At 38.5% G+C, this 14252-nt stretch overlaps 1 protein-coding gene across 1 annotated transcript in view; it reads left to right on the top strand.

Annotated features, from left to right (window-relative positions):
* GRIP1 (glutamate receptor interacting protein 1) overlaps positions 1-14252 on the top strand; it is a gene marked incomplete at both ends in the record, with an annotated part of 224859 nt that overhangs the window by 109370 nt on the left and 101237 nt on the right. The window contains one exon of the mRNA XM_082060197.1: positions 8561-8641. Coding sequence (XP_081916323.1) covers positions 8561-8641 — 81 coding nt within the window. The remainder of the gene's footprint in view (positions 1-8560; positions 8642-14252) is intronic.

Raw genomic sequence — 14252 nt, 5'->3', positions numbered from 1 at the left:
GTCAGTGAGGTCTGTGTCACTTAGGAGTTTCCCATCTTCTAGAATGAGGTTTTCTGCAGATGTTATGTGTACAGAAAAATCCCAAGCTGTCTCATAGAGGAAAACAGTTTACATCTTTAGTTTCTTTGAGCTGTTTCCCAGCTTCTTCAGTTTCTAGCTACTCTGGTTAAGCCTCACATGTTTCACTGAAGTGATGCCTGTGTTATTTCCAGAAATAATAAACAGAAGCTCAAGACAACAGAGTGAAACTCACTTTGAATCCTAAAATTATGTAATGATTCTGGTTTATGGCATTCGAGTTTAATCCCTTAACAAATCTTAGATGCTGTATAAACAAAAAGACATTTATCAGGTTTGAAGTAGTTTGTGGTTGGGTTATTATGTAAATAGGATTATTTCTTTATTAGATAATCCACTGAAGTGAACTTCACCATATGCTAATATCTCTCAGGACATGTTTTTAGCTTTCTGCAGATCCTGCATGTTTTATATCATCTTGGAAAGTTCTGAATTTTCCTGACCAAAATAGCTTTGGGAGTGGATCAGCATATTTAGCAATTTAGGAAACCAAGCATTTCCATTCAGATGCCTAAGCACAGGCTTAGCAAACTTGGAGGAAATTCAGATCATTTTGCAAATGGTCAAGCTTGCTGAAATATTGTAAATATCAATAGGACATGGATTCATGGTTATGCATAATTACAGTACCCTACTTCTCTTGCTTCTAGATTAAAACTGAGCTGCTACTGCAGTAAGTAACCGTATAATTCAGGAAAAAAAAAAAATTACATAAAGTATAATAAAATCAAGTAAATTTTCACTTTAGAGTGACGACATAGAGACAACATAGTTATTAATTAGGTGCTATACCTGTTAAAATTAAGTTTCTAAGAGGACAGTCTGCTAAATGTGGGAAAGGAAATCACTGGAGAAGCTATTCTAACTCATTCTTCTCCTGTTTTCTCCATGTCACACACAACAACAGATGTTACTTATGGAAGCATTTGAAACCCTGTTTTTTCAACAAAGACTGCTGGAGAGCACTGAACGCAGAGCTTCATAAGAAAGGATTAAGATTAAATACATTCATATTTGTCCTGCTTGGGAACCCACTTCATTAATGACTGCTTTACATGCAGCTCTTAGGAAATTTTAGAAATGTCTTAAGTGTTATTTTGAAGAGCAGCATTGCCATTTCAAAAATGAAATCTCATTGGAAGTGATTGAAGTCAGAGCCCCTAAAGGAACTAAAAAAACTGTTATTCCTCTGCACTGGTAGGAGAAATTAATGCTTCCTTTCATGGCTGGAGTTCCCCTAACAAGTCAGAAAGGGCGAGCATATGGGCAAAGCAAATTGTTGACATTTTGTTGTTTCGTGAAGCATATACATTCAAAATCTGTACATTATACATCTGCTGAAAGAACTTAGCCAATTTTATATCTTTTTCAACTGTTTATGGTCCATTACTCTCTTACGCAGCTGTGGTGACACTGTGGTAACCGTGAATGTTCCAGTATGTTAATTTTTCTATAGACTTTTGCAGTGTTTAAAAGCAGCTATTTTTAAAACATCATCCTTTCCTGGGAAAAATAGATTCTCTGAGATACTTTTCCACTACTGTTGTTTAATTACTAAGGATAAAAGTTACACAAGGCTAAAAACATTTCTGCCAAATCTTCCATCAACAGCCAAAGTAAAATTCCTACTGTTCTCTGCTTCCCAGCAAATTTCTTTGTAGTTATAAACTCAAGTGTATTCAATAATTGCATTTATTGTAAAACTTATCAGAGTTTCAGAACTTCCAGTGGCCTTTCTAACCTTCAGCTTTAAAAAAAGGTCAGAGTAGAAGTATTCTTGCTATGATTCAGTTATAGCTGTTGTAACTGTTAGAGCTATAAGTTGTGTTGGTATCTATCTACTGATCGTGACTGCTACTGGTTGCATTCATTGGACTATTGCATAAATATTCAAAGTTATTTAGTCAGTTCTTTTTCAGAATTACTTGGTCCTTAAGTTTAGGGAAAAGATTTGTCCGCTGTCTTTAATAGAAGTACTGTCAGCTGCAAGCTGTTGGGCAGTGTGATAACCAAGGTTCAACTCCCTTCTCAGTGTTTTTTCCATTCCCATTGCTGTAGATCAACCTGAAAATCACATTTTCCAGAATTTGCAACAGTTCAGAGAAAATGTTTGTGTGTTTTTACCAGAAACAAAGAACCAAAATTGAGGAGATGAGCTTATGTAGGGATCACAGACATTTTTCTAGGGTGGTCCTGATGACTTTGTAGTGGCTGGACTGCTGATGGTGTACAGAGGGGATCTTGAGTTCAGATTCCTTCTTTCTGATCCAGGGCAGGGCTTGGAACTGATTGTAGAGGAGGTAGCTTTAACCTGTTTTACTTTGCCTGACATACCTAAAACATTGATCAGTGTGAGCAAGAAAGACCGAAGGATTGTGTAGCTGGGAATTCGGGCACTTATCTATGAATGCGAGACCAGGGTTTGAGTCCGTGCTCCAGTAAACATTTCAGCTTTCTTACAGGAGAGAATGGAACATCTTTAACAGAAGTGTCTGAGTTCAGAAGAGAATAAGTTGCTACAGGGATGGTCTTAAAAGCTATACTGAGACTCTGTGTAAGCCTTCCTCAGCTTCAGAGCTGCTGTAAACCACAGACATCCCTGTGGAAGCCTCCAGCTGCAAGCTGGGGGAATAACCATGAATGCTATAGCTCAGAATTTACCAACTGTTGCCAGTCTGATGCTGTGCCAAAAATTATGCTTTTAGATAATACTATACTTTCTACCATTTAAAGTTAAGTTTCAGGGTATGGGAAGTATGAGAACCTATGGTGTTTGGTGCTTTACTAGCAGGATTCATGAAAGTTGGTTGCTTTTAGTGACAAATATTCGTCATTGTAAGATTCAAGGATGGTAATGTTCAGTAAATGGGATATTACAGATCCAGGAACAATACCTGTGACCTGATGCTTTTAATTTTTGAGAAACTATTGTTGTTGGGGATGTTCTTCTTTTAGCTGTAATCATCCTCTTGACAACACAGTGTACAGGTATATGATGCTCTGCTAGTCTGAGGTGTATGCTACCCCAAATGGTGTAAGCAACAACATGTGCAGTCATACTCTTCCCATATACTGAGACAGCTAGAGGCATAATGTGCCTCCTTGTAGAGTCTTGGGATTCACATTAGTTGGAAATCCTTCACAGTGAGAAACTTCGGAGGAATACCTCAGGTTTCACTTGCTTGGGTTCTGAATTCTACTTAGGAGCTACATGGTTAAACTTTTAAAAGGTTTAAATTCAGTTCTCCTTTGGCCAAAGAATGGCCTATCCTGTCACAAGATGTAATTAAGCTGTTGAAGAATGAGAATGGAAAACTGAAAGATGGAAATTTGCTGTTCTCTCTCATAATTCTTCCACATCCACTGTTGAAAAAATTTAATATATCTCACAAGCTCCTCTATATTAAAAAAAAAAAAAGTCCCTGTGTTTGAAATTCCTCAATTACAAATTTGATGCTACGTTATTTCCCCTGCTCCTGGAGGAATCAGGCTGTGCAGAAGAGAAGCAGGTACGAGTGGTGACATTGAGCTGAGAAGGAGCTGTTGTATGAGAGGGATAAGATATGACTGAAGGATCTTCGCTTGTCCTCTCCATGATGGAGGGCCAAAGGTGCAGCTGCTGACTTGTTCAGTAGCTGTTCTCAGTGGGACAAGAAGAGGCTTCCCCTTTGTATCTGACACGACACAGCTGTGCTTAGTCACCCTCTGGGGCCATTTGAGGCTGCACAGGTTTGGACACATTTACTGGGTTCAGCAGTTATCGCCTGGACATGCGGCAGCAGCGGTGAAGGAAATGTCCTCTAACCGGTCGTGGAGACTTGAAGCAGGGAGTGCTCTTAGGCTTCACCACATCTGTGAGCAAATCCATGTGTAAATAGATTTCACATCCACCTCAAGACAAACGCAAATGGTTCAGCAGCCATAAACCGCCTGATACATTGAATGCTTGGACTTGAGGAAATATCTTTAGGCTTTTCTTGTATTCGCCTCTTATGTGTCCCCAGTTGGTATTCTTCAAAGGATATTAAATTGAATATAGCAAATATCTAAAGACTTCATATGCTCATTTTGCTTGCACAGTACCAAGCACTTGATATATATCTGTACACATCGTGCAGTGTATCATCTTTGTAGGGTTACATTACTGTAGGGTTTTTTACAGTGTAAAGAGCCCTTAGTCTTGGACAGAGCGCCCCTGTGTAGTAAGAGCAACACACAATGGTGTAAATGGGTCACAGCATGGTCCCTAACTCGAAGAGTGAATAATTCAGTTACAGGATAAAGATGCCAGCAGGTTAAAAATAAGCAAGGAAGTGCAAAAAGCTGTTTATCTGCCTCACAGTCAATAGCTAAAGGCAATAAGCCTACAGTAATAGCTGTAAGCAGGAGTACTTGAATGGCCACTTGATCATTATCTTTGCAGTCTTTAATTAGAAGAGTCATGTGCAGAGCTTTGAAAGGATGTTGTGTGAGCTACTGTTACCAGTATTTAGGGCTGTCCCATGAGGACAAGTAAGAAGAGAAAACAGGAAGATCTTTTTGCTTTCCTGGTTAAGAATCTCAGTAATGTGCAAGATGTCACCTGTGAGATAATCACCATGTTCTGCCAGGAACAAGGTGAATTAACACACAGTGGGCATCTTGTTCACTGTTGCACATTCACAACTGCAAGAAACAAGCAGAGTGTGAATTTGGGGAGGAATGACCCCCACTTGTTAACAGTATAAGAGGATTCTTTTCTTGTAGTCAGTGAGTGAAGAGAGCTGCTGGCATAGCAGTCACCAGTATAAGACTTAATTGCTAGAAATTGTTTACCCTGGGCTGTCTAATCTCTTAGCCAGAGGAAATCAGAGGAAATAAAAAAAGCCAGTGATGTAATTAATGCAGCTGTAGGACCATATCCACAAGGCCATGCCGGTCCTGCTGTCCTGTGACTCCCCCAGCAGCGGCAGGAGATGCTGCACCCAACAGCGGGGTTGGCAGCACGTGTTGGCATCTTCTAGGTGAAGATGTGTCCATACTCAGGAATGGCACCATTTGGACTCTGAATTCTTTATGGACTGTGACTCATTCCCCACTGATGATGTGTTAATGTCAGGGACGTATCTAGGTGGGATTTATGCTTCTGAATATAGCCTGTTTCTCTCTCTGCGTTGTCTGTGTGGCTTCTTAAACACATCACATCTTTTCCTGCTTTTGAGCTGTTGTCTCCTATTGGGAAGAATGCTTCACACCCTTTTGCTCCTTTGCTTTCTCACGGTGTTGGCTTGCTGGGTTGGGTTTAATCTTCAAAAAGTCCGTCTGTGCTGTAGAGGAGGAAGCTGGTCATGCAAAACACTTAGACAAATCCTTCTAGGTAGTGCTATTGTGAGACATTTCTGCATGTTTTAACACCCTCCCTGCTAACTACAGAGTGAATAAGGACATCAGTAAATTATAACTTGATAATAAATTCTTGTGGCCACACATAACAAATTTACTAATACAAACAAACAGTTTTTTCCCTTTTTGACAGCATGAGTAGTGTCTGGCGTTTCAGGGCTATGAGGGATTCCTTGAGTCTGAAGAACAGTTGCTCTCTTCTTTAGCATGGCATCTATTTCTGCATCTGTCTCTTCTGTATATTACTTTTCAGTCTCAAATAAGCATCTCACTAAGGCTGTTAGCATTCTTTCTTGAGTTGGTTATATTTGTTTTCCTTTGCTTCTGGAAATCCTTTACCTTGATTTCTAGTTATGTTGCAGTGTGATTTTATTGTTAAATGGGCATTTAAAGATAATTCCTTCCTGTCCTGGGAACAGCTTCCCAATCCACCAATGATACAACAGCTCATTGTTCTTTCCCAATAATAATAGAGTGTATTTTGCATTAACAGGTTCAAAAGTTTATGAAGGAACCTTTTGTGCCTCTTTTTTGCTGTGAAAGTCTGTAGGCAGATTAAGAAATTTAACACGGTTACGTTCCTACAGTATCTAACCTGTATCAATATCTGATGAGTTTTTAATGCTAATATGCTTAAATTAAAATACTGGCTTACTTACATATGCAGCCTCAATTACCTTTCATATTTGCCAGTTGTTGTGTAGAAAATACTAGATTTTTTTTCCTCAGGTTCTCTTGTAAGTTGTTCAAACATAAACTACCCTTCTCTCGTTGGTGCCATTGATAAGAAAGGTTTGCAGGCTTGTCCTTTCTCCTGAACCTCAGGAAAACTGCAAGTACTCGCAGTGCAGTGCGATACTGGGGAAACCCTATTCCAGCAAGAGATCATAGCTGATTTACTCATTTGCTCAGTTACAAAGATTCAGTGAAAAGGGTCTGGTTGTAGAAATTCTTCTTTCCTTTTTGCCCTCTCCCTCTGATCGGATGAAAAGAATTCATATGTAATAAGTCTGACAAAGCAAGGACTGGTTTGTTCTGTAAATTGATAGATTTTTCATAGGTAGGGCTTACGTTAAATAGGACCCAAAAGTCATCACCATCCATCAGCTCCTGAGAAATCGTATTATGTTTCCTGCTGACTTTTTAATAGAAAAATGCGTGTCTCACACTATCTACTGTCATGTTCAGCACCTACAAACAAGTAATAACAGATGGGACGTGTAAGCCACATGTTATTGATGAGCTCTGGTTTTATGGTATTGGTATGAGTTAGCAAGGCTGTTGGGGGAGCCTTGTCCTGAGTTCAAGCTCAGTGGTGCCTCTTCTGTGAAAGTAAAAAGATAATTCTACTTCCTTCAGAAACTCTAGTTCACTTTTTTTTTCTTTTATTAGAGGATGTTTATCCTGCATATGCAACAATATTAGCTTTTTCACTTTCCTCAAATAGAAGAATAAAGGTTTACATGTCTACCTTTTTCTTAAATCACGTAGCTGGTTCTGTGTTAATATTTCTTCATGCTTCTGTATTTCCTGTAGCTGACAGCTTTATTTTCTAGGAGTTTGTACTAGCATACAGTATAGTCAAGCCTGTTATCTTTCTCCTTGTAACGATGTAGTCCTAAAGCAATGTGAGTTCATTTCACTGTAGAAAAAACAATTATGTTGGCTCTTGAGGTATTGTACCAATATATGTTCTTCATTACTTGCTGTGTTTTCATCAAGGTGCTTGGCTATACAGCAATCTTTTTTTTTTTAGTTTATTTAGTTTTTTGTTGCTACATCCACCTAACATCCACCTAACAGTAGCAGAGTTCATTGCAGAGGTTCTGGTTTTAAAAGCCAACCAGCTCTTCTATTCACTTCTTTCTGAGACCTGGTTTTAAATTAAATTATGCTGACCAAACTCTAAGCTCACTTGAATAAAAACAGACTGTTGTCTTTGATGCAGGTGTATAAAGGAGTTTGAGACTTTGCAAGACGTAAATAGCGTAATCAGCAAAGAAGACTTACAATGTTGAGAGTGTTAGCTGAAAAGAAAAACTGAATCTCCAAAAAATGTTCATATGGTTCTACTTGATCTGAGGATGCTATACTAGATAACATGGTCTTTGATTCCTTTACTCATTGATCTGTATCTAAGCACGTATTCATGCACGTACTGTAAATGCATTGGTCCTTTGCAACCTGAAGGAAAATATGCAAATTCAGTAATACTTTCAAGCATCTGAACACTCGATTAAATGATAAGCAAGACAGAAGCTTAATTTCTTCTGATTCCTTTCTTTTGATTGAAATAATAAAATGCATTCAATTATTTCTTATATTTTATTCACATTTCTTTCTTGACCTTGTAGCTTGTCCTTTTTAAAGCTACAATATAGTTGATTTTTTTTCCCTGCCGTCGTTCTGCTCTTACGGGGGATGTGGGAGTGACTCACTTTTTGCCTAATGCTGCCTTAATTGATGACTCATCTGCTCCTCTCACCATTCGTGGTCTCTTATGCACCGAGGCTGATCAGTAGGTGTTCCACGTAGCCTCCTATTTAGACACAGACTGTCACAGTGCCGTTCTTCAGGCATAAATGTGCCTGGCCTATTTGGCAACAGCTTTCTGATGTTTTCCCCAATCAATCATTATGACAGAAAAGGAACCACCCACTGGCAGATCCCAAAGGAAAAGGTGTTCATCTTTACAGCCAGAATATTCAAAAGCTTCTGGAAGCCTTTTACTCCTGAACAGGCTGGTACCTCTCTCGCTCCAGTCTTCGACATGTGAAGCTTCTTGACATGAGGAAAAGGAAAGTTTCTATGACTGTTAAAACCGAACAGGCCTTTGTATATCAAACCTGGCAGAAACTAAGCGTTAATCTCTAATTTGAGTTTTACCCCATTCTTTTCAGCTCTGCTGTTCAGAGTCTTTGTCATCAAATCTAAATGTGACATTGAACATTGAGTGAGCATTCAGAAATACCCATCCTTGTCTAGCTCATAGCACCTCTTGTGCTCTGCATTAATAGTTCACACAGTATTTGGGTTAAAATTATCTTGGTTTTAATATTATATTTAACAGTAACTGGAAGTATTGCTTGTTTCTGTTTAGATGAGAGTCCTTACACAAAATCTGCAAACCAGGCAAAGCCACCTGATGGAGCACTGTCTATGAGGAGACAGAGTATTCCAGGTAAGACTTGCTTTGCTTTTTATAACACCGAACTTGTTTGTGAACAGCAAGGTGATACTAATAAAAATTAAACTAGTTATAAAAAGCAAATGAATTACAGTTACTACCAAGCAGCTTTATAAGGAAGGTACCATGGGAGCCATAAGCACTTCCCATGGTTAGGTTACCTTGTGCTTTTGCTATGAAGAACATCCCTCTGTCTTTTGCGGCATATTTCAGACATTGCTCACAAGAACCTTTTCATCAGAGGCTTGTGTGTTTTCAGCCCCATGAAATCTGTTCTTTGATATCTGGTGTCGATGGTGTAAGGAGATTGGCTCATATTTTCCACTGCTGATCAGACAGGCTCAGAAATATTAATAACAGAGCAACACTCCGTCAGGGTTCTCATCTTCACGTGATTTTCTGCCATGCGTATGCACATCCTTGTCTTCTCTGTCATCCCGTCACACAAACCTGGACCAATGGTTAACATGTGATCTTCAAACCGATGTGTCTTTTAATTACTTCAAACAAGTCTGCAAAATGTGCCTGTGAAAAGAAAGGTTTAGATACATTATGCAGCTCTCTAACAGGATTTTCACCTCAAGTAGAATTTGAGGGATCTTTTAACGAAAACAAATGAATACTGACAAAGGTTGTACACAGGCAGAATAACTGATGTTGCCATTTTCACCTCAAGCATAGTAACCTCCGATTCAAAGGGAAGACTTATTGCAGTAGAAATCAGAAACTGTAAGGTCATGTCACCCACCTTCTAATGACTAATGTTAATATTCTCTGCACTCCATGGCCTTATTATTGAACAAAGTCACACATTCCACAGAAGGCTATGGGTACAGAGGATGGAGCTCAGACCTTTACCACTGCCAGGCTCAGATCTCATCCTAGTAACTGGTGTTTCTGAACAGACAAAGTACTTGCTTTGTGGATGTTTTAGATACATGTTGGTATGAGAGAGTTGGATTACTTACTCTTGTTCATAATGAACATTTTTGTCTGTTTAAAGCATCGTAGTGATTTACAGATCGTTATTTTTATGGTAGAATCATAAAGATCATAACCACTGTGAAATGACATGACTACAGTGTCCAGTGTGCAGTTATTGTTATGAGAAAGTCTTTAATTATACAAACACCAACCAGATTTATTTTTTTAAGTCAATACAAATCAAGAATCATTGTTCTTCAAAGTGAATTAAGACTTCTGTACGGGAACCTCTTTGGGTAATACTTTAGGTCATAGGTCACTAATATTTAGTGTACTAAATATCTACTTCGGAAAAAAGTATTTTGTATTTTTTCACTGTGAACTTAGTAGTTGTCATTTATGTTGTAGTTACTGTATATACAAAACACTTATGCCAAAGTCCTAATACAGACTGAAGTTCATGTTTTCAAATGACATTTTGTGAACTCTTGATGACTTTCAGTTTTGTTCTTTAAAGAGATGGTTTGATAGAAGTTGAAGCAGTGCAATTTTTCTTTAGATCATTTGATAAGATTAGGAATTTCAAGTGCTGAATAGTTGTCATGACCGTTTATTTTGAATTACAGAAAAAGTTGCTGCATATTCTGGAGTTTTTGAGATCATTGCAGATAAATCTTTCCTGTGTTTTGTGCTTGAGTCACAGTTTGTTCAGAGAGATAATACTGAGAAGTGTTTGGTGAGATGTACTCTGTTTCATTTCAGGTGTTCTGAAAAAACTGATCTAAGCTTATGTTCTTCGGTGTTCAGTGTAGTGAAGACATCTATCTTAACACATTGTTGCATCCCTAGAATTTAGGAGCCCCCAAAGATAAATGAGATTGAGCTGGTTTGATATTAAAAAAAAAAAAATTAAAACTTGTTCGTGTCCTGACAAATTCACATTCTAGCACAGTGGATATTGTAAATTTAGATACATAGACACCTTTGTAAAAGTAGGCAGTGTTTTGAGGAGTAACCTGAACATTTAGGAGTTGACTGAGATTTCTGAAAATAACCCGTAAACTTTTGTATCACTTGGACACTTAAAAAATTTGACTCCACATTTCCTGTGTAAGCTATAATAGCACCTTCTAAATAGCAGCTATTCTTACTTGTCTGTGGACAGTTTGTCCACATGATGGTTTAGTCTTGAGGTAGATGCAGACACATTCCAGCTAGTCAGCTTGGCAGTTGGGGTATACTCGTAGTATTAACCAGTAGCATTAACTGGTTTGAGACTGGAAGTAGTACAGCCACTTTTGCCTGGGGGCAGGATCTGGCTTCTGACAGTGTGTAGGTCAGCTCCAAATTGCTTTTGAATTGGAATATGCGATACAACGAACCTGGTAAATTCTTCTAGACCTTGATGGAGAGATGTCAGCTGGAGCTGCTGTCAGTCATCCTCACATAGAGAGCATACGCTGTATGGATAGTGTTCATTTCTATTCCCCCCAGACAGTATGGCTCATAAAACATCACATTCCTGAAGTGCTGTCTTTTCAAGCCTGATGCATGGCTGTGCCTTTGACAGTATAGCTGTCTCATCCGCTTGACGCTCAGTCGTTCTTGAGACACGGACGGCAGATGTCCTATTCCCAAGGAATGCTCTGGCCATTGAATCAGCCAAGAGCAAACTTCTGCTTTTTAGAAATTTAAATGATCTTATACTGAGCTTTGCACAGGTTCGAACAGTCTGTGGAAAAATATATATCCAGGATGCGTGATGTAAATCTTCCAGCGTGCTGTGGGATAGTGTCATTTCCCTGTGCCTGTTGAAAGTTCTTTTTCATGCCATTTGAATTCACTTTGAAGGATTCCAGTGCTCCTACATTTGGCCAGATATCAAAAAGAGGATATTTTGTTGCTGTGAGACCTGAAACTACTATACCAACTGTAAATCCCAAGAGGTTGTTTTTATCCTTCCATGTGAAACTGTATTGAAAGTGCAGTATTGACGAGCGATGACTGAATGCACACAAAAGTAATCTAATTCTATAGAGGTTACATGAAGCTCAGGCTTGGTTTATTTTACAGGAAAAAAAGTTGAAATAATCATTTTATAATTAAAGTCAAATGAGCACATACTGTGAAATCAGTGCACTGAGTTTAATTCCTTTCATCCCCAGAAGCAGGGAATGGATTAAGCATCTCTCTGGAGCAGAACTCGCTTGCTTAAGATGCAGAATGTATTATTCATGGGATGAGACTACATGTCATATTTATCATGTCTTCACATAGCATAAAATCAACAGGCAACCGATCCTTTCAAAGGGGTTTGCAGAATTGCTGAAATCATAGTTAATTCAAATTATATACATTAATATAATTACAGTTTGAAACCTGGACTTTATTTTGCAGATGCGTAGGTTCTATGTGCATGATTCTTAGAAACATTATTTAGCTTTACAGTTGGAACTTCTTAAATATAAATAGAGTTTAAAAGTCTGTCATTTAAAAATACTGTATTTGATACTCATTTGTTAGCTCCCCCCTTGAATCCCTAGGTTTTGATGGCTGTGTTTCCCATTGAGTTCCTGGGCTGAGGTTTTCTCCTGGCTTGCCGAGGCTCCGAAGCAAGGGGGAGCATTAGGTCAATAGTACTTGAGTCAAAAGTGTCATTCCTGTTGTTCCGTATTCCTACAGAAGCATTAAAAAAGGCATCAAATATTCCAGCAGTACTGATACAGCATTAAGAGCTGATGATGCTGTTGAAGAGGCACTTTGAAATCAAGGAGACTTTAACATACGCTTAAATGTTCTCAGTGCTGTCCTGAATAGGGATGTGCTGCATAGCTGCTCCCATGCTTTCCAGACTAAAAACCAATGACCTCTTATCTGTTTTAACAACATGGGGAAATCTGTCGATGCTAATACCATGCAAATAGTTCATTTATTTATTTGTCTATTTTCAATTCAGTCACTGAAAACTGGGGCAATAAAAGGGGTAACAAATGACCTGGCACAAGCATAAAAATAAATCGTCCCTGAAACAAACAAAAATAAGACACCCTAGCTTTGGGACTGATTAAAATACTTCATATATGTTGCAACAAAAATTTCATTTTTGTTTTACTCCAACTTTGTAAGTGCTTTTTATTGGTCTTAAAAGTTGTATCAACTCTCATTAAAAAAATAAGAGTAGACAAAACTGCCACAGATTTTGAAGAGCAGAAATGTTTCTGCTTCTTAATATTTTATTTTTGTTGGGAGAAATCATTAGTAAGTTTCAGTTAAATTCTGCAGATAGTTTTGGTTGGCTTGAAAGTCTTTTTTTTTTTTTTTTTTTTGAGGGAAAGACTAATTTGTACCTGATCTATTTGACATTTTAAAAAATCCATACTTTTTACTTCTTGCATCTACTGACTCAGACACCTACACTATGGGAGACTTCTAGAAATGTGAAATTTTATTGCCCAAAGGTAGTCTAGGGCTTAAAAAAACCTATAATGCAAACTGCAGTCTGGGACGGCTATTTGAATCATCAGAGATTTACTTTATCTGGGAGGATTGCAGCCATGTAGCTGTCGTTCTCCTAAGTAAATTCTCATTCAAAAAACCAGCGCCAAATATAAAGGAGACATAGTGGGAATAACTCCTCAAACAGAGGAATTTTCCTCTTCTCTGGGGCAGAACAATAACACTGACATGTGCGTTCTGCCCTGCTCAATACGACTAGCAAAGGGTACTTGCAGTCTTGTCCTTCATCATGTTGCCTTCAATCCACTGTTGGTTTACCCCCCACATAACCCTTGTGCTCCAGCTGTGCAGGTCCCTGGGACCCACAGGAGCCCTTACAGCTTCCCAAATCTCATTCCAGCCACCTTCAACTCCTCGGTGATACCTGATCTGCCGAATAGGCAAATTGTTGGTATTTATGGTGAGAGCAGATCCAAACCTGTATGGAGGAGAGCAGGAAAGACCAAAACTAGATGTTATAAACCATTCCCTTGACATTTTCTCCACCATAGGGAGCCTGTTGTTCTCTCTAACCATTATTATTATTATTTGTCATTTGCACGTTTTGTATGCCATTTCAGGGATGTACTAGCAGGTCAGTTGTGAAAATAGGTCACTCTGCTCTGAAGGAAAATTGTCAAGACTTTGAAGTCTGAAATTAAAGTGACCAGATTTTTCAGCTCCTTTGTACATGCATGAATACTTCAGTTTCTTTTCACACTACCTGATTCTTTGAAGCCTGCTATAATACAGGTTTCCTATTTCAGCGCGGTGTTTGATCTCAAAAACAGGGCTAGCCCGTCAAAGTGGAGGGAAAACAGAGTCAATGTACAGCCCTGAGCGCATCCTCTGCAGTGGCTCCAGCTCTGGTATTGCTGTCATTAGCAGTTTTACAGCCTCGTTTTGGGGAAGTTTGGTAACAGAATTTTAATGCAAAAATGAAATGTTAGACATAATTTTAGGGTAGGCTGAATTTCGAACTACTGAGCTAGGAGGGAGCACACGCAAATCAAAGAACCTTAAAATGCCTTGCAAGGATAATATTTACAGAGCTGACACTAAAAAAATAATTACCGTATGATGTAGTATCCTTAGTAATTGCTTAGGACACAAAATATACCTATGAGAAGTTATGAAATACCAAATTATTGTAATAAAAACAATAATTAATGTCCTAGGAATTTCC

This window comes from Streptopelia decaocto, assembly GCF_964273445.1.
Source record: "Streptopelia decaocto genome assembly, chromosome: 1".
In the NCBI taxonomy this organism is placed as follows: Eukaryota; Metazoa; Chordata; class Aves; order Columbiformes; family Columbidae; genus Streptopelia; species Streptopelia decaocto.
Note: the sequence above shows the minus strand (reverse complement) of the source record. Positions and strands in the feature narration are given on the sequence as shown.